The sequence below is a fragment of the Leucoraja erinacea genome, chromosome 1, assembly GCF_028641065.1.
Source record: "Leucoraja erinacea ecotype New England chromosome 1, Leri_hhj_1, whole genome shotgun sequence".
NCBI lineage: Eukaryota > Metazoa > Chordata > Chondrichthyes > Rajiformes > Rajidae > Leucoraja > Leucoraja erinaceus.
This window is the reverse complement of record NC_073377.1, coordinates 150329246-150348137: the sequence shown is the minus strand read 5'-3', so window position 1 is coordinate 150348137 and position 18892 is coordinate 150329246. Positions and strand designations below refer to the sequence as shown.

Here is an 18892-nt window from a genome sequence, read left to right as displayed (position 1 = left end):
GAGAGAGAGAAAGGGGTGGAGAGAGAAGAGAGGGAAGGGGAGAAAGTGAGAGGGGGAGACAGGGGAGAGAGGGGGTGAGAGAGAGAGGGGGAGAGAGGGGTTGAGAGGAGAGAGAGCGGAAGAGAGAGGGGGGGGAGAGAGAGAGAGAGAGAGTCTCTGTGTCGAATTTGCCCAGGTGACCGGCATGGATCAGGCTGCGGCTCGGTGCATCCTGGAGGACAACCAGTGGCTGCTGGAAGTAAGTACCAAGCACTGGGTAGAAACGGTGGAAGGAAGTGGACTTCAAATGGGGGTGGTTGGTGAAAGCATCCTGCTTGCCTGCTAGATTTTCATTTACTGTAACTGCAGGAAAAATGTTCCCGATGTTGGGGGCGTTCAGAACCAGAGGCCACAGTTTATGAATAAAGGGGGGGGGGGCAGTTAGGACTGAGATGAGGACAAACTTTCTTTACGTAGAGAGTTGTGAATCTGTGGAATTCTCTGCCACAGAAGGCAGTGCAGGCCAATTCACTGGATGTTTTCAAGAGAGAGTTACATTTAGTTCTTGGGGCTAACGACATCAAGGGGTATGGGGAAAAAACAGGAAAGAGGTACTGATTGTAGATGAATAGCCATGATCATATTGAATGGTAGTGCTGGCTCGAAGGGCCGAATGGCCTATTCCTGCACCTATTTTCTATGTTTCAATGCGAGTATATGGCAATAAAACTTGATCACTTGATTTTGAAGCATTCATGCATGGTGGAGGTATAATGTAGTCATAGTGATACAGTGTGAAAACAGGCCCTTCGGCGCAACTTGCCCACACCCGCCAACATGTCCCAGCTACGCCACCTGCTTTTGGTCCATACCTCCAAACCTGTCCTATCCATGTATCAGTCTAACTTTTTCTTAAATGTTGGGATGGTCCCTGCTTCAACTACCTCCTCTGGCAGCTTGTTCCATACACCCATCACCCATTGTGTGGATAAAGTTACCCCTTAAAAAGTTACCTCTTAAAAATATTTCATACAAAAATCATTGAAATCATACTTCTACAGTGCACTAAAACATGATTTTAATACATCAAATTTCAAAAAGTTCCTGCCCTTCTTCCACACCCTCTCCCCACTCGGATGCTCCACTCCCTCACCGGGTACCCCCAAGGCCAGTGATCAGTGATCGCACAGCCTCCCCCTTTCAAAAATGCTCCAATTCAATTTAAAGCATATATATTGCATTCAAGTGCAAGTTATAAGACTCGCTACAGTATGCACCATATTGCATAATTTCAAGCTGAAAAATGCAAATATTCCGTACCAATGGGAGGGGGCACCCTCCTCACACATTGCCTGAAATTGTGAGACAAAAACTATGTCACCTTCTCCCTCACTCCCACCCCCATCACATTTAGGAATTCTATTCAGGTGCATTTGAGAAATGGTAACCTCTGATTGTTGACCCTGTGGAATAACCCAAGTCGTTTCATTCGTGGCAGGGATGATTGTGGCCAAGCGATCAGCCGTTTTGCCGTAAATTCTATGCTATGGGCCTTTCAAGGTCGACGATTATTGTTCTTTTGTACCCAGCTAAAGTACTACTATCATTCGGTCATGAACAAACTTGTTTTACAGAGTTATGAAAATAAGGAATTGGAATGAAGTTTGCCAGAAACCTTTACAACCAGCAGAGGGAGCATTGTTGTATTACACCTGCCTCATAACAAGCTGTTATAAACAAAAGGGTATTGCTCTAAAAACTTCACTATTCAATTCAAATCATCCACATTTTATTGTGGATTAATTCTCAAATTATATTTCCAATTAAAGATTCCGCAGCCACTCTTTTTTCCACTGTCAACGTCTGTAAATTTTTAGACTGGAAACCATTTTTGTTTCATTTGTAGAGCGGTTATAGCCAGCTGTTAGAGGGAGTTGGACAATGGTACTCAATGTTTTGTGCATGGATAGATCAGTAGGGATTGTGAAGATTTTTTTCTCGAATGTAAGCACAGTGCAAGCTATGAAAAGGTCAATTGAAAAGGCCATTTGGGTTTCGAATTTGAAAGGTTGATCAAATTACAATATATCATATGAACTGTTCTTTCTGTTGAGAGGTCAGATCAAAGCACCACTGAACAGGCACATACATTTTAAATTAATTAAGTGTAAGATTGTACATTTTGATAAAGAAAATAAAGAGATCACATTTTTCTTGGATAGTAAAAAAATTGCAGGGAAATTGCATCATATGATCCTGTGTTTTACGTGTACTATTATTGGATTTCAAAGCCTTTTTGAGGAATTTGCAAAAAATGTGTTTAAATTGAGAATTGCACAGTTTGAGAAATTCAACTCCACGCTTCTGTTTGTGATACAAGCAGCAGTTTTGGACATGGGGCGTGCAGGCCGTGGATGATGCAGTGCTCATTGTGAGCATTGTCTGGTGAAGTCAAGTCAAATTGGCTGCTTAGAAACTTGTGACTACCCAAAAGGAACCATGTTTTGCAACATATTTTCATTCACTGCAATATGACAATCTAAATGGGCTGCCCAGCCTTTTGGGACAAACCTTGCATCTGCTGCAGAGCCCTCTGGAGATTGGCTGGTGATTCAGGAGGTTTCTGCAAGGTCGCGCAGTGAGATTTATACAACTAAGATAGACACAAAATGCGGGAATATCTCAGTGGGACAGGCAGCAACTCTGGAGAGAAGGAAAGGGTGACGTTATGGGCCGAGACCCTTTTTCCGACTGAGAGTCAGGGGAGAGGGAAATAATTATATGGATGAAGGGCTGCTGAGGTATGAGATATTCTGCTAATCATTGAACTCTACAACTCAGTGTGACAGTATTGTGCTCTGCGATACAAACACTGGTGGGACAGAGATCAAAACCCTGACCTTCACGAGTGGAGATTATGACTGCAAGCCACTGTTCACACTCATTCATCTTCATATTTCTCATTTTCCATGCTGTACAGCTGCATGACTCTATGGTTGCAACATCACAGGTTGAGAAGCTGTAGTCTGGGATTGCTGGTGATGGGCTCGTGCAGTGATAGTTTTCTGAAAGCTAGTGGTGGGAAGAAAGTTACTGGCATTCATTGTCAGTTCATGAATGCAAATGATATAATCTTTGGGACCATGCATTTGTTGCAGCCCAATGTTTACAAATGTCATCACAGCCTTCAGACCCATGCCAAGTAGTGATTAATGGCATTTTGTGCCAGATTCAAAACTATTTAAATCACAAATGATTTATTGTGTTTTGAAATAATATGTAAAATGATTCCTGTTTATTTTTGCTGTATTTTTTGCTGAATTTACTAATTTTCATAATGAATACTTTATAAATTACGGAGATTAAAGATTTTTCTTTAAATAATGCTGTTTTAATTTAACTATGAATTGGAATATTTTATTCCCCAACTCAGCAATTTGCATAGTTCAAGTTAAATGGGTTTGATTTCTCAGACTGGTTCATTCTTTGGTGAGATGATCAATCAGAATTGCTAAATATTTAAATGGCAAAATGCCTCACTTAAAATAGTGGAGAGGAATTCAATCTGAGCATTTGTATGCCAACTTCACAGCAGTAGTTTCAAAGCCCCGTGATGAGGTGTGGTTGAAAATCAATTGATCTTTACTTTGCTGAATTCAGATACAATTTATTTGCATCCAAATGAATTTTGTTCAAAACTACTTCTGTCCTTTAGGTTTGATTTTGTGGAAATTGAAGATTTAAGTGATGGCACCATTTTTGGACGATGGTGTGGTACCAATGGAGTTCCAGGAATACAAATATCAAAGGCAAACCAAGTCAGGATACGATTTCGATCTGATGAGTATCTGGCATCAAAACCAGGCTTCTGCATTTACTATTCACTTTTAGAACCTGTAAGTAAATGAATTCTTATTTAGAGAATATGCATGTGGTCTTAACAGTGCTACTAATGGAAATCATTAAATTAATTTTAATCATCAGTTTATCATATTTAGAATATCCTCTTTCAAAAGCTAGTGCCACAGCCTGACTGTCTAAAGAATGCAGAAGTTTGAACTTTCCATGTATCTGATCTATCACCAAGGCATACTCAAGAACAATTGTATCATGCTGTGCATTTGAAACATTGATTTGTTGATGGAGAAAATCGCTATCATCACAATCATCCTCAAAAGTCACCTTAATCCCCTCTGGACTTAAAGAAAAGAGAATCATGACTGAGGGGAGAGACCTTCACAGTATCGGCTATCATAGAAGTAAGGAAGAGGTTTGGGTTGTCACCAGCTAATTGGGAACAGGATTTTGGAAACAGGAAATAGGACTGATAGACAATAGAACTATGAAAGGCCATGAGGAAAGATGGGAGATGTACAAGAGAGTTGTTAGTTTAGCTTTGGGGTCAGACGAACCTGAGAGGTTGGCCTGTGGGATAGGAAGGAAGTAGCTGAGGCAACTGACCAGAACATATGACCTAGCACAAAGGAGTCTGTGACCACCCCCTACTTGGTGAAAGCGAAGGTAATGAAGTACTTGTGTAGTGCAAAATTAAAGATCTTTGTATTCTCAGACAAGCTTAATGAACTGTTTGGCAGGTGAGAACAAGGCATGATGATGCTTAATGTAGACTCCAACCATATCTAACATTGAATGTCTGAGCTACTTTTCCACCATATATTATCTAGCTTGTATTCTAGACTGCGTCCCTGCGACATTAGAGAACAGAACTTTGTTAGGATAGGAGACAGGATGACACAGTTTATTGGATTAATGGGAAATAGGGCATTGTATATGGAAGTAATGTTATGGTTAAGCAGATCATTAGCTCCAGAATTCTCATGGTGAAAGATGGGCCAAAGACGAGTTGAAGTTCTGATAATATTTAGCAACTGAATTGGGAATGTGTTTATAATGACTGGTACAGAAACAGATTTAGAAAGGAGAAAGTGTGGAGAAGATTAGTATTTGTGGGATATTCAAGTGATGGGAAGATTGGGAGAAGACCAGTATATAACAGGAGGGTATAGGAGGAAGACTGGGCCTTGTGCAATGGAATTGAGTGATGTGGGGAATCAAATTGCCAGCATATTGGATTGGAGTGGGATGGAAGGTGCTAATAGGGATTCTTGTCTTGGTTGTTCTTTGTGGGGTGCAGTCTTGGGTGTAGGTAGGTAAATAACGTCCATACCACCATGGCGCATGATAGTATGCATTGGAATGCACAGTAATGTGTTCTCCTTGGAAAATACGGTCGATGTTACCCTGCGATGCTCCAAAAAGGTCGCTTACATGGAGAATGATGGCATCTCCCTACAACCCTGAGGTGGAAATTGTGTCAGGTTTGCAAGGCTGCCTGATGGCAGGCCAAATCTTTGGTGCAAAATAACCAGGAAATGGCTGTTGCATTTCACAATGGGAACATTGAAAATCAATGAAGTTCTGAGCAATTATCTGGGCTTCAATGCCTGGGAGATTAACCTAATCATTAGCATTAAACTCTCTTTTAATATTTATTTTTGAGATGAAGACATTGCTGACAAGACCAGCATTTATTATTCATCCCGAATTACCTTTGGGAACCTGGTAGGAATCTAGCCACTGAACTACTGCAAGCACTATTCGTAATGCTCTTTGCGAAGACATTTGACAATTTTGACCGGCATTGATAGAGGATGGTGCGTGAATTTGATGAGTACCTGCAGTGTCAGTGTTCCCATACACTGCGTGCTCTTGTTCATGGTGGTAAATGCTTTGGGCGAGGCTGTAGGTAAACCTGGGTGAGTAACTCATTCATCACATCTGAAATTCATTCCATTGGTTCAGCTGTAGAATGCATTTGGAAGTAATGGCAAGGTATGGATTTCCAAGTATACATTTTAAAATTTAGTAATACAGCTATGCAGAATGGAAACAGGCCCTTCGGCCATTGTCCCTGCTGTGCAAGTTGACATTTTGGACTTGTCCCATATGCCTACATTTGGTTCAAAGGCTTCTAAACCTTTCCTATCCATTTACCTATCCAGGAGTCTTTTAAAAGTTGTATCTGCTTCTACAGTGAAAAAATTGTCCCTGCGGTCCATCTTAAATCTCTGCCCTTGCATTTTACTCAAAAAGGAAAAAAAAAATGTAAGTGCTGGAAATCTATAAAGAAACGGAAAATGTTGGAAATAAGGACAGGTGTTGCGGTTGCAAAAGGCAGTTACAGCAGATTCACTCTTGCTCCCCCTCCTCCCAGTCGAAACAGTGACAGAGTTCCCCTAGTCCTCATCTTTTACCCCATCAGCTGTCGCATACAAAACATCATCCTCTGACCATTTTGCCTCCTCCAAATGCATCCCACCACCATCACACCTTCCCATCTCCACCACTTTCTGCTTTCTACAGAGACCATTCCCTGTGCAAATCGCTGATTCACTCACCCCTTCCCACCCAAATCATTCCCTCCACAGGAACTTTCCCCTGCAACCACAGGAGGCACTGTCCTTATATCTCCTCCCTCAACTCAGTCCAGGGACCCTAACAGTCCTTTTCCTCCAGGGATGCTGCCTGACCCTCTGAGTTATTCCAGCACTTTGTCTCTATCTACACAATGAAACCTTTTCAGCATGTTAAGAATAAATAATAGATTAGGGATGAACTATCTTTGATGGTTGGTGTATTCAAGATTAACAAAATAATTAAGATTTGAGCCGATTCTATTGAATGAAGTTTAGAAGCACTTCCTCATCCAAGAGGGAATTTCAATTTGGAGATAGGTGAATTGTAATTTTTAAATCCAAGATTGATAAATGTTTGATATTTGGGGAGAGGCAAGAAGGCACGAGAGGCAAGGCATGGAGTTGGATCACTGGTTCACTCCTGTTCTCACTAAATGACCTCCTCGTTGCCTTTACACAAAATCGTAACCATTCCTGAGGGGTGCCCAGTGGTGTGATAGATGCATATAGTCTCTTGCCCAGGGTAGGTGAATGGAGGACCAGAGGACACAGATATAAGGTGAAGGGGAAAAGACTTAATAGGAATCTGAGGGGTAACACTTTCACACAAAGGGTGGTGCGGGTATGGAACAAGCTGCCAGAGGAGGTAGTTGAGGCAGGGACTATCCCAACGTTGAAGAAAGTTAGACAGGTACATGGATAGGACAGGTTCGGAGGGATATGGACCAAACGCTGGCAGGTGGGACTGGTGTAGCTGGGACATGTTGGCCAGAGTGGTCAAGTTGGGCCGAAAGGCCTGTTTTTACAATGTATCACTCTATGACTATGAGATATGTAGTCATGTTCCTCCCAAAAAGTGTCCCCTGAACTTGATGCATAATATGAGGTCAGTTTTGATTGGAGGAAATTATGTCTTCTCTGTAGAAAATGATTTCTGCAAGTTACGTGCTAATACCTTATTTTGTTGATCAGTAACATACTATATTTAATTTATACATTAGATGAATAAGTCTTGCCATTAAGATGTAACAATTCTATCATGGTGGGATAGTGGATGGCCTTTGCATTCCAAATTTCTGTTTTATATAAATTAAGGAATCTATTGCCCATCAGTGGTGGAGATTCTTGTTATTCATGTTTTAGCTGATTCTTGTCAGAACCTCATACAAGGTAGAGAATACTGGAGCCACACAGCATGGAAACAGGCCATTTGGTCGTCGGCATCCATGCAGACTACCAAATGCTCATTTACTATGATCCCATTTTTAAATTCACATTCTCATCAACTTCCACTTCCACCCCTCCTCCCTCCGCCGCCCCCCCCCCCCCCCCCCCCCCCCCCCCCATCCCCCCGTCCCCACCACTCCACCATTCCTACCACCCAGTTAGATGAGGGGCAATTTACAAGCGGTAATTAATCTATCCACCAACGTGCCCTGAGGAAACCAAAGCATTAGAGGGAGACCACTCGGTCACAAGAAGATCATTATTTTGCAGCAATTAATGCATGCAGCATGTTCCTGCAGCAGTGGAAATGCACAAGCATCAAATCAAGATCGACCCGACTATATCATTTTGAAGGAAAGAAAATAGTGCATCTAAATGGCGCACTCATATTTGATAAAGGAAGCAATCAGCAAGATCACTAGTACTAATATATGCCCTATTACTCCCTCAGAATGGGTCAAGGCTTATCACTGGAATAATTATTTTTCAAGTGAATTAATTTTCATGACTGTTATGCACCAAGATCTACACTGTTTTTGAGTTGTACTTGTGTCAACATGTCTTTCACACAAGCAGAATTGTACTTAACCCCCACAGATTTTACAGCACGGTATAGAAACGAAGAAGGAACAGCCTGATTTTCTTCTGTTCTTTGTTCGCATCTTCCAACCCAGCCCAACAATGGAAGGTGCACCAGTGTCAATTATAGTCCAGAGGTTTAATGTGATTAAACAAACACAGCCAATTGTGGCTATAAACTGATAGTCATAGAGTCCTACAGTGTGGAAACAGGCCCTTCGGCCCAACTTGCCCACACTGGCCAACATGTCCCATCTACACTCGTCCCACCTGTCTGCATTTGGCTCAAATCTCTCTAAACCTGTGGTATCCATCTACCTGTCTAAATGTTTCTTAAACGTTGTGATAGTACCTGCCTCAACTACCTCCTCGTTCCATCCATCGACCACCATTTGCATGAAAAAGGTTACCCCTCAGATCCCTATTAAATATTTCCCCATCATTTTAAACCTCATATGCGAATACCATTCTATAGGGAGAGGAATAAGACAGCTGCTGACACTTGTAAAGCACAACTATCTTCAAAGTAGGGATGAAGAAAACCTCAATGTGACAAGTATTTATATTATTTCACAACAATGAATATTACATACAGTACCTACCACAAAACTTCCAACCGCAAAAAAGGTATGAGTTATCTTTGATAAGAAATATAGAGCAGTTGAATGCTTTTTTAAATGGGGAAAGACTGGGAGCAGTATTTATTCAGAACTGAAGGTACACAAAAATGCTGGAGAAACTCAGCGGGTGCAGCAGCATCTATGGAGCAAAGGAAATAGGCGACGTTTCGGGCCGAAACCCTTCTTCAGACTGATGGGGGGTGGGGGGGAGAAGGAAGGAAAAAGGGAGGAGGAGGAGCCCAAGGGCGGGGGGAATGGGAGGAGACAGCTCGAGGGTTAAGGAAGGGGAGGAGACAGCAAGGGCTAGCAAAACTGGGAGAATTCAACGTTCATGCCATCCGGACGCAAGCAACCCAGGCGGAATATGAGGTGCTGTTCCCCCAATTTCCGGTGTTGCTCACTCTGGCAATGGAGGAGACCCAGGACAGAGAGGTCGGATTGGGAATGGGAGGGGGAGTTGAAGTGCTGAGCCACCGGGAGTTCAGGTAGGTTATTGCGGACTGAGCGGAGGTGTTCGGCGAAACGATCACCCAACCTCCGCTTAGTCTCACCGATGTAAATCAGCTGACATCTAGAGCAGCAGATGCAGTAGATGAGGTTGGAGGAGATACAGGTGAACCTTTGTCGTACCTGGAACGACTGCTTGGGTTCTTGAATGGAGTCGAGGGGGGAGGTGAAGGGACAGGTGTTGCATTTCTTGCGGTTGCAACGGAAAGTGCCCGGGGGGAGGGGGTGGTACAGGAGGGAAGGGAAGAATTGACAAGGGAGTTATGGAGGGAGCGGTCTTTGCGGAAGGCAGACATGGGGGGAGATGGGAAGATGTGGCGAGTGGTGGGGTCACGTTGGAGGTAGCGGAAATGGCGGAGGATTATTTGTTGTATTTGCCGGCTGGTGGGGTGAAAGGTGAGGACTAGGGGGACTCTGCCCTTGTTGCGAGTGCGGGGATGGGGAGAGAGAGCAGTGTTGCGGGGTATGGATGAGATCCTGGTGCGAGCCTCATCTATGGTGGAGGAAGGGAATCCCCGTTCCCTGAAGAACGAGGACATTTCCGATGTCCTGGTATGGAACGTCTCATCCTGGGAGCAGATGCGGCGTAGGCGGAGGAATTGGGAGTAGGGGATGGAGTCTTTACAGGGGGCAGGGTGGGAAGACGTGTAGTCCAGATAGCCATGTGAGTCAGTTGGTTTGCAGTGTATGTCGGTCAGAAAATTATTCAGAACTGGACGTCCTTATCTACAAATCACAGAAAGTTAGCATGCAGCTGTTGCAGGCAATTAGGAAAGCAAATGGTATGCAAGTCTTTATTACAAAATGATTGAAATATAAAAGCAAAGGACCGTGAAATTGGGCTGTGCATTTCCAGTTTCTACAGTAATATGCAAGCTGATTTGCTTGCAGTTAAATCACATATTGTCAATGTACGCTTTTAACTCATGCTCCTTAACATAGTAAGTAGCATTGTAGTTGTGTGGCACACCTCCTGCTGATTATTTGCAAAGTGGCAAGTTGTTTTATCCATTCTTGTGTTTTGATGCCTGCCCTACCAGAGTGGATTGAACTAATCCAGCTAATGTAACGTGTTAGCCGATCACTGCATTTAGCAACAAGAACCTGGCCTGTTTAAAATGAAATAAAGTAAAATGGAAAGGGACATAAATATTCATCAAGCCAGACCAATGTGAAGAGAGAAACTGAGTTAATATTTTGGATCAAAAACATTTCTTTGGAATTGGGAAAAACATTGGAGGTGACAGAAGTTCACAGAGATGATCCATCGAACATGTGGAGTGGAAGTTGATGATCTTTGTTCTGGATGCAACAATGCAACTAGAGAGGGATGTAACCAGAATTATCTTAAATGTTGGCAAACATAGCTGAGAGCCCTGTCAGCAATAGGGGATGAAGTGTTGGAGATGACAGAGGGGGTGGAGGGGGGGGGGGGGTAAGGTAGTAAAAAAAAAAGCACAGTTGCAGATGATGTAAGTCAAATCAGAAGGAGTGGTGTGCAAGGTGACCGTAGACTTGGCAAAAACTTACCGAGGGAGCTGCTACAGGTTACGTCAGAAGGAAAAGATGAATGAGAACAAATTTGTGTCCTATAGAGACGTCGGCAGGAGAATTTACAATGGGGATAGGGGAATGTCAGAGGAATTAAACACCTGCTTTGTGCCTGTCTTCCCAAAAGAAGAAACAAAAACAAAAGAGAAATAGTAGAAACCCAAGGCTCCAGTGAGCACAAGGAATAGAAAGAAATAAGCATTAGTTTAAAAAAACATACCAGTGTTGTTGGTGTGCTTGTAAGCTGATATATCCTGATTAATGGATCATCTGCATCCTAGAGTCTTGAAAAAGTTGTCTATGGAGGTAGTGAATGCTTTGATTATCATCTTCTAAAATTTGATACATTCTGGAATACATTTCCTTTGGATTGCAGGGTGTGAAACGTAACCATTTAAGAAAGAAGGGGAGAGAAAATAGGAACTACTTACAGTATCTGCTCAACTGATATCAGTGTGGGGACAATGCTTAAATATATCTAGAAGAATACAATAACAGAAGAATGTAATAACAAAAGACAAAAGGATCAATAGGATAGTGCAGAGCCATCATGGACTAATGACAGGAAACTCATGTTTCACCAATCTATGAGAGTTCTTTAAAGATACAGTGAAAATAATAGATAATAGGGATCATTACTTGCCCACTCTTGAATTTCATTCCATGACCTGACTTGGTGAATTCCTCCAGCACTTTCTTTTTAGACTCAGTGGATGTGATGTACTTGGATTTTTAAAATACTTTTTATAAGTTGCACATGTGAAGTTGGTCAACAGGTTTAGAGCACATGGAAGTGGATAATCGACTAAAGGACAGGGAATTGTTTATCGGAAAGAATACAAAGAGCAGGAAAGATGGATTGTTCCCGTGTTGGCAAGCTGTGGGGAAGAGCAAGGACAAGGTTTCAGCATCACAACTATTCACCTTTTAAATCATCACTTTGGCTGAGAAGGCCATTAGTCATTCTTTAAAGTTTGCAAATGATACTAAACCAGGTGGGATTTAGTATGCAGGGAGGAGGATGTAAAGAGGCTTCAACGGGACATTGGCAATCTGGGTGAGTGGGCAGAAGCATGGACAATAGAATATAAAGGTGTCTGTGCATGTGCTCATAAGAGAACCAACTTCCCCTCCAAGTTGCACGTCTTCAGGGTGTGGGAAGCAACCAGAGCACTGAGGAAACCCACTCAATCAGCAGAGAGATATGCAAACTCCACACAGACAGCACCAAAATTAGGATTGAACCTGGATTGCTGGAGTGGTGAGGCAGCAATATGGAGGTCAGGTTAATGGAAGTAATAGAATGTTGGTAACACTGCATTCACCAGCTAATGTCATATTGTGAGTGATTGGACAATGGTATCATCTTGGTTTAGTTTAGAGATACAGCGCAGCCAGCAATCCCTGAACATCAACAGTATCCTACACAAGCTAGGGATAATTTACAATTATACCAAGCCAACTAACCGGAAAACCTGTACATCTTTGGAGTGTGTGAGGAAACCGGAGATCCTGGAGAAAACTCACGTTATGCAACATAATTTCCTCAAACTCAACAGCGATAAGACAGAATTCCTCCTCATAGGCTCCAAAGCCACACTCAGCAAAATCAATAACCCCACTCTCACCATCGACGGCACCACTGTCTCCCCATCTCCCCAGGCCCGCAACCTTGGCGTGATCTTTGATTCCACCCTCTCCCTTGAGCCTCACATCCGCCATGTCATTAAAACCTCCTTCTTTCATCTCCGCAACATCGCCAAACTCAGACCCTCTCTCACACCTCCCACTGCTGAAAGACTCATCCATGCCTTCATCTCCTCCCGACTGGACCACTGCAACTCACTTCTCCTTGGCATCAGCTCCACCTACATCAACCGACTCCAACTGGTCCAGAACGCAGCCGCCCAACTCATCACCCACACCAAATCCTGGCATCACATCACTCCAGTCCTCAAACAACTTCACTGATTTCCCATCTCCCACCGGATCAACTACAAAATCCTGATCCTCACCTACAAAGCCCTCCACCATCTGGCCCCCCCATATCTCACTGACCTCCTCTCCCCCTACCAACCCTCACGGTCCCTCAGATCCACATCAGCCGGTCTCCTCTCCATCCACAAGTCCAACCTCCGCAGTTTTGGGGACAGAGCCTTTTCCAGGGCAGCTCCTAGGCTCTGGAACTCCCTCCCCCAACTGATCCGCGATTCCGTGTCCCTCACCATCTTCCAGTCCCGCCTCAAGACCCATCTCTTCACCTCTGCCTATCCTTAGCCCCACGTCCCCCTCCCTTTTCATCTGTGCATTAATTGCCTCATATTGTGTTTTGTATTGAATTCTGTCTTTACTTTGTGTACTAGTCATGTCTTTACTATTTATTTAATTCCCCTTACATGTTTTTCCTCTGCCTGCTAAATTTTTGTAAGGTGTCCTTGAGACTCTTGAAAGGCTTAATCTTAAATAAAATGTATTATTATTATTATTATTATTAGGTCATGGGGAGAATGTACAAACACTATGCAGAGAGCACCCGTAGTCAGAATCGAACCCGGGTCTCTGGCGCTGTAGGGCAGCAACTCTGCTGCTGCGCCACCGTGCCAAGATAATCTTGCATAATTAGATACATGGATGGATGTTAGACATAAAAGGCTGGAGTAACTCAGCAGGACAGGCAGCATCTCTGGAGAGAAGGAATGGGTGACGTTTCAGATCGAGACCCCTCTTCAGACTTCTTCAGAGGATTTTGACTTGAGGTCCATCATTTGTCCCTGTTAGTAAACAATATGTCAGCTGTAATAAGACCTATTCCAAGTATTTTGCCAGCAACAGGTTTCCTATGGAGTGCCCCACCATGCCAATTACATTTTTCCAGAGATTTCAAAAGACCTTTCTTATAATTGCTAATAGATTTCAATTTCCTGATTCTGACACTGTCCTTTTTAACTTCCCACATTTGACAAATTAGCTAAGGTACTTTAAACCTTTGTAGAAACATTTTTAAGAGTTCTTCTAACGTAACAATGCCATAACTCTAAAGTAGAGAACATGTATAATGGGTCACATGAATGAACACACAATTTGGTGAGCTAAAGTTTTCATTACCCTTTCGGACAGCACTTCAATCTCATACTGAAAATACTTCTTAACTAAGATTAAATGGTATAATAATTAAACACTAAACCAAATGACAGATCAAAAGCTTGCTTGATTTGGTCCAGTTACTGAGAATGTGTACATAGAGGCCCTTCAGAACACAAAAATGTGGACAATTAGGAGTTGGATTCCTTTTCCATTCCACATGGCAGATAAGGAACCAAGCTCTGTAAATGAACAACCTCGAGCATTAGAACGAGGTTTACGAGGGCAGAGGGTCTTGAGTTCAATAATGTTGTCATTAAAATGTCATTCTTATATTTAGGATAGTTTTATTTCTATTTTTGGTCCTTTTCTTCAATGTCAGGTTTAACTGAAATTTGTACTTGAAGTACTGTTTTTTAGCAGAGGTTAGCAGGCTTTAATTGCTGCTGGCTGTTCTGTATGGATGATGAGCTGGTGCATAAAGGCCACTAGGCATGCACTTTGACGTCAAACATTGTAAATTACAAGTTGCATAAAATTGTATGGTGCATGCTAGTGTTCAATACGGATTAGTGAAAAAGAGCCTGGTCTTACATTAGGAGCATGGCTCTTCTTCCTATTATGGACCTTAATTACTTCCCTTATAGATTCCTTTCCCCTATTATAGAACTCTCATCTGCCTCTCACCCTTCATCATTTGCAGCACCATGATTTTTTCTCCCAACCACACCAGAATTGAGAGGGATGATGTACAGATTGAGGGAGGGAATGGGAAAGATAGGTCGAGCCAGAACAACACCCCACGTTGTTAAGTATGTGGTCAATGGCAGATCGGGGGAGGGGATGAATCTAAGTAAAAGGGAGAGAGGGAATGGAAAGCTGAACAAAGGAAAGGCACTTTGGGTGGAACAACAGGAGTGGGAAAGGAAGTCAAGTGTTGTGAGTTACGTGAAATGGAAAGATTCAATGTTCACAGGCTACCCAAGTTGAATATGTGGTGTCAGACTTCTAATAAGTTGGGACTTCCCTGTTATTGTGCACAATAGACAAAGTACAAAAACAATAGGTTACACAAAAAAGCTGGAGAAACTCAGCGGGTGCAGCAGCATCTATGGAGCGAAGGAAATAGGCAACGTTTCGGGCCGAAATCCTTCTTCAGACGGGTATCATTGTTGTATCAGTGTAGTACAAAAACCATAGGCAGCCCAAGTTGTTATAGGTGACATAGGATGAGGTTTACAATTGTTTTGTGGATTAACTCTGTTAATGCAGGGAGCTAATGGAAGCTGAGGTACTGCATTGCGATAAGAAAGATTGACCAAAGTCCAAAGGTGATAACATTGCTTTGTTTAGCACCTGCCTGCACGGATTGAGTTTGTTGTGGATTAATTGATTACGAAATGGAGTCAATTTTCCACGGGCAGCCATATTTGAGAAGGAAACCATGCACTTACCCTCGATTGATGGAATCAATTAAGTTCTTGTGAGATCAATAAAGCCAATTTATAATTCATATTATTTCCTGGATTTTTCTTAGAGTTGTTGTATGCTGGTGACCATTGTGCTTCAAGATGGGCCAAATCCATGGTGGATTTTGGAGGCAGCTCAACTGTCTTTGGGGAAAAGGCAGTTGAGGAAGTCCCTCGCAATAACTTACCCATTGTCAGACATTAGGAAGGTGCAGTCATTGCAATTGGACATCTATTTAACCCTTTAACTCTGATCCTTTTGCAGAGCCATCTACCCTTATCCCATCTATCCATAATCACTCATCCACATTAACTAGCAATGAGATGTGCTGATATCCAGTGATTGTTAAAGTGAAATGAATATATCTTTAGCCTGAGAATCTGAAGTTAACATGGAAAATCTTGGATAATATTCAGGGGATGGACAGCATTTGGGGAGAGAGAAACAGAGTTCACATTTCAGATCCATGATCTCGTCTGGAATTTTACGAAAGTTTGAACGTAGACCACATGGCCTTTTTGGCCAAGTGCCATCAAATTTTGATGACACAAGACTTTTGGGTGGAAGATGATACAATAACGGAATGAATTATGAAGAGGCAAGTAACAAACATGAAGGAGATATGGTCAGACTGGTGGTATGTGCAGATAGTGGTGGATGAAATTTAATGCTGAGAAGGACAGAATTCTAAAAGGGGTACAAGAGTGGAGAGATCTAGGGGTAAGTGTGCATAATTTGTTGAACGATCATTGTTGTATCAGTGTAGAATGATAGACATGAGAAATAAGAGCTGTGGGAAACCACAAAAGGCCCTCAGTCTATTCAATACTAATGAGTGAATATCAAACTCAAGCCATTTCCAGCATGCTCTTCATATTCCTTGTTTCACCCCAGTAATGAATAGTCTACAATCCCAGCCTTCAATATGCTCTGGTTGGCATGGACGAGCTGGGCCAAAGGATCTGTTTCCGTGAACAGCCAACTCCATGAAATTCCTGATGGCACTGAGCCACTCATGTTTGCCACTAGGTTCCCATTCTTTAGGGATTGGTCTTCTTGTGGCAGTTTCCCGAATAAAGACAACTCCAACCTGGTGATCAAGGTCTAGCGCGTTGCATAGATATCGGTTGTACATAGCATCATTTCGTCAGCATGTTAAAGCTCTACTGACTTGACCACTGGATAACCCAAGGCCATTTACAATTTGGCAAAAGCATTAAAAAATATTAAAATTAGTGAACATGAAAATAATCATGTATCCTGCAAACCCAATAAGAAAGCTTTTTGTTGCTATGAGGTCACTTATTTTTCTGAAAGTTAAGTGAGTAGTATAATCTTGTTTGCTAAATTTCTCCTTGTATGACAAATCCATCATACAAGAAATCACTTTGGTGAAACATGTGCTGTACATTCACTAACACAGGTATATCTTTCTTTAGGTAGGGAGAGCAGACCTGTGTATGACATTCTAGAGGAGGGCTCCCTCAGAACGTATATAATTGCAGTACATAATAGGAGCAGGGAGGTTCTACTGCAGTTGTACAGGGTCTTGATGAGACCTCACCTGGAGTATTGCGTACAGTTTTGGTCTCCTAATCTGAGGAAAGACATTCTTGCCATAGAGGGAGTACAGAGAAGGTTCACCAGACTGATTCCTGGGATGTCAGGACTTTCATATGAAGAAATACTGGATAGACTCGGCTTGTACTCGCTAGAATTTAGAAGATTGTGGGGGGATCTTATTAGAAATGTACAAAATTCTTAAGGGGTTGGACAGGCTAGATGCAGGAAGATTGTTCCCAATGTTGGGGAAGTCCAGAACAAGGGGTCATAGTTTAAGGATAAGGGGGAAATCTTTTAGGACTGAGATGAGAAAAACATTTTTCACACAGAGAGTGGTGAATCTCTGGAATTCTCTGCCACAGAAGGTAGTTGAGGCCAGTTCATTGGCTATATTTAAGAGGGAGTTAGATGTGGCCCTTGTGGCTAAAGAGATCAGGGGGTATGGAGAGAAGGCAGGTACAGGATACTGAGTTGGATGATCAGCCATGATCATATTGAATGGCGGTACAAGCTCGAAGGGCCGAATGGCCTACTCCTGCACCTATTTTCTATGTTTCTATGTTACAAGATTAGAGATGCAGCCTGGAAACAGACTGTTCAGTCAACTGAGTCCATTGATCATCCGTTCGATCTACTTCTATGTTATCCCACTTCTGCAAATTACAGCGGCCAATTAACCTGCAAACCTGTGCATCTTTGGGATCTGGGAGGAAACCGGAGCACCCGGTGGAAACCCACATGGTCACAGGTAGAACATGTAAACCCCAGGGATTCGATCTTTGACCACAGGTTTTCACAATGTGTATCAGTAGTTTGTATGAAGGGACCAAATGTCACATTTCCATCTTTGCTGATGATATGAAGCTAAGCAGGATTGCCAGAGGCTTGCTTGAAGGAGATATGAATAGCTGAGTAGATGGATAAGAACATGGTAGTGGAATATGGTGTAGATAAAGTGTGAGGACGTCTACAACAGAACAGATAAGTAGAGTATTTGTTAAATAGTGAGATACTAAGATCTATGGATCCATGGAACCTGAATGTGTTAGTACCCAGATTCCATAGACCTTTGGCCAAAATCTAGGTGAAGCAAGCGATTAGGAGGGCATCATTGTTGCACATTGTTGCCTCCTTCAGTAGGCACAATTAATTGAAAATAGATATTGATCAATTTCAAGATATTAACTTAATCAAGGGATATGGTGATAGTGCTGCAAAACTGCACTGAGGTAGATCAGCCATGATCCTAACGAATGGTGGAGCAAACTCAATAGATCAGATGTTCTAGTCCTACCACCGTTTATATCTTCGCACAGCTGCCAATTTGAAAATTATCCTTATATTCTTTCTCGCTGTTTTTTGGTCCATTAGTCATTAGTCAAAGAGTGTCATAGCATGGAAACAGACACTTCAGCCCAACTTCCCCACTCAGCCAACATGTCCCAGTTATACTAGTTCCACCGTATCCTTCCAAATCTTCCAAATGGTTCATATTGGACCAATTTGGACCAATTCTTTAATCAACGATAGTAAAAATTACCCCCAGAATCCTCCATTTCGCTTAAATTGTGTTTAGTGATCTCTTGATGGCATCTTATCAAAGGCATTTTTAAAGTTCAAATACATTACACCAAGTCTTTGACCTTAATCTATTCTCCAAATTCCAATCTTAAACAACTAAAATGATTTTGTTCAATATCATTTCCTTTCCATAAATCAATAATAAACGACATCATTTCCCCCACTCTCTTTCCTGTTCCTTCCACACTACCCTGAGTTATCGTGTGAATAAGGGTGTCCACGTTTCCCATGTCTCTAAACCATTGCACAGTCGCAGAGCATTGACTTACTGGCTGAAGTTTCATGGATAATGTGTTG

At 42.3% G+C, this 18892-nt stretch overlaps 1 protein-coding gene across 3 annotated transcripts in view; it reads left to right on the top strand.

Moving 5' to 3' along the window:
- The window catches only part of pdgfc (platelet derived growth factor c), a 263449-nt gene that overhangs the window by 149359 nt on the left and 95198 nt on the right, over positions 1-18892 (top strand). For all 3 annotated transcript variants that reach the window (XM_055645730.1, XM_055645722.1, XM_055645735.1), the window contains one exon: positions 3695-3875. In XM_055645730.1, the coding sequence (XP_055501705.1) occupies positions 3695-3875 (181 nt within the window). The remainder of the gene's footprint in view (positions 1-3694; positions 3876-18892) is intronic.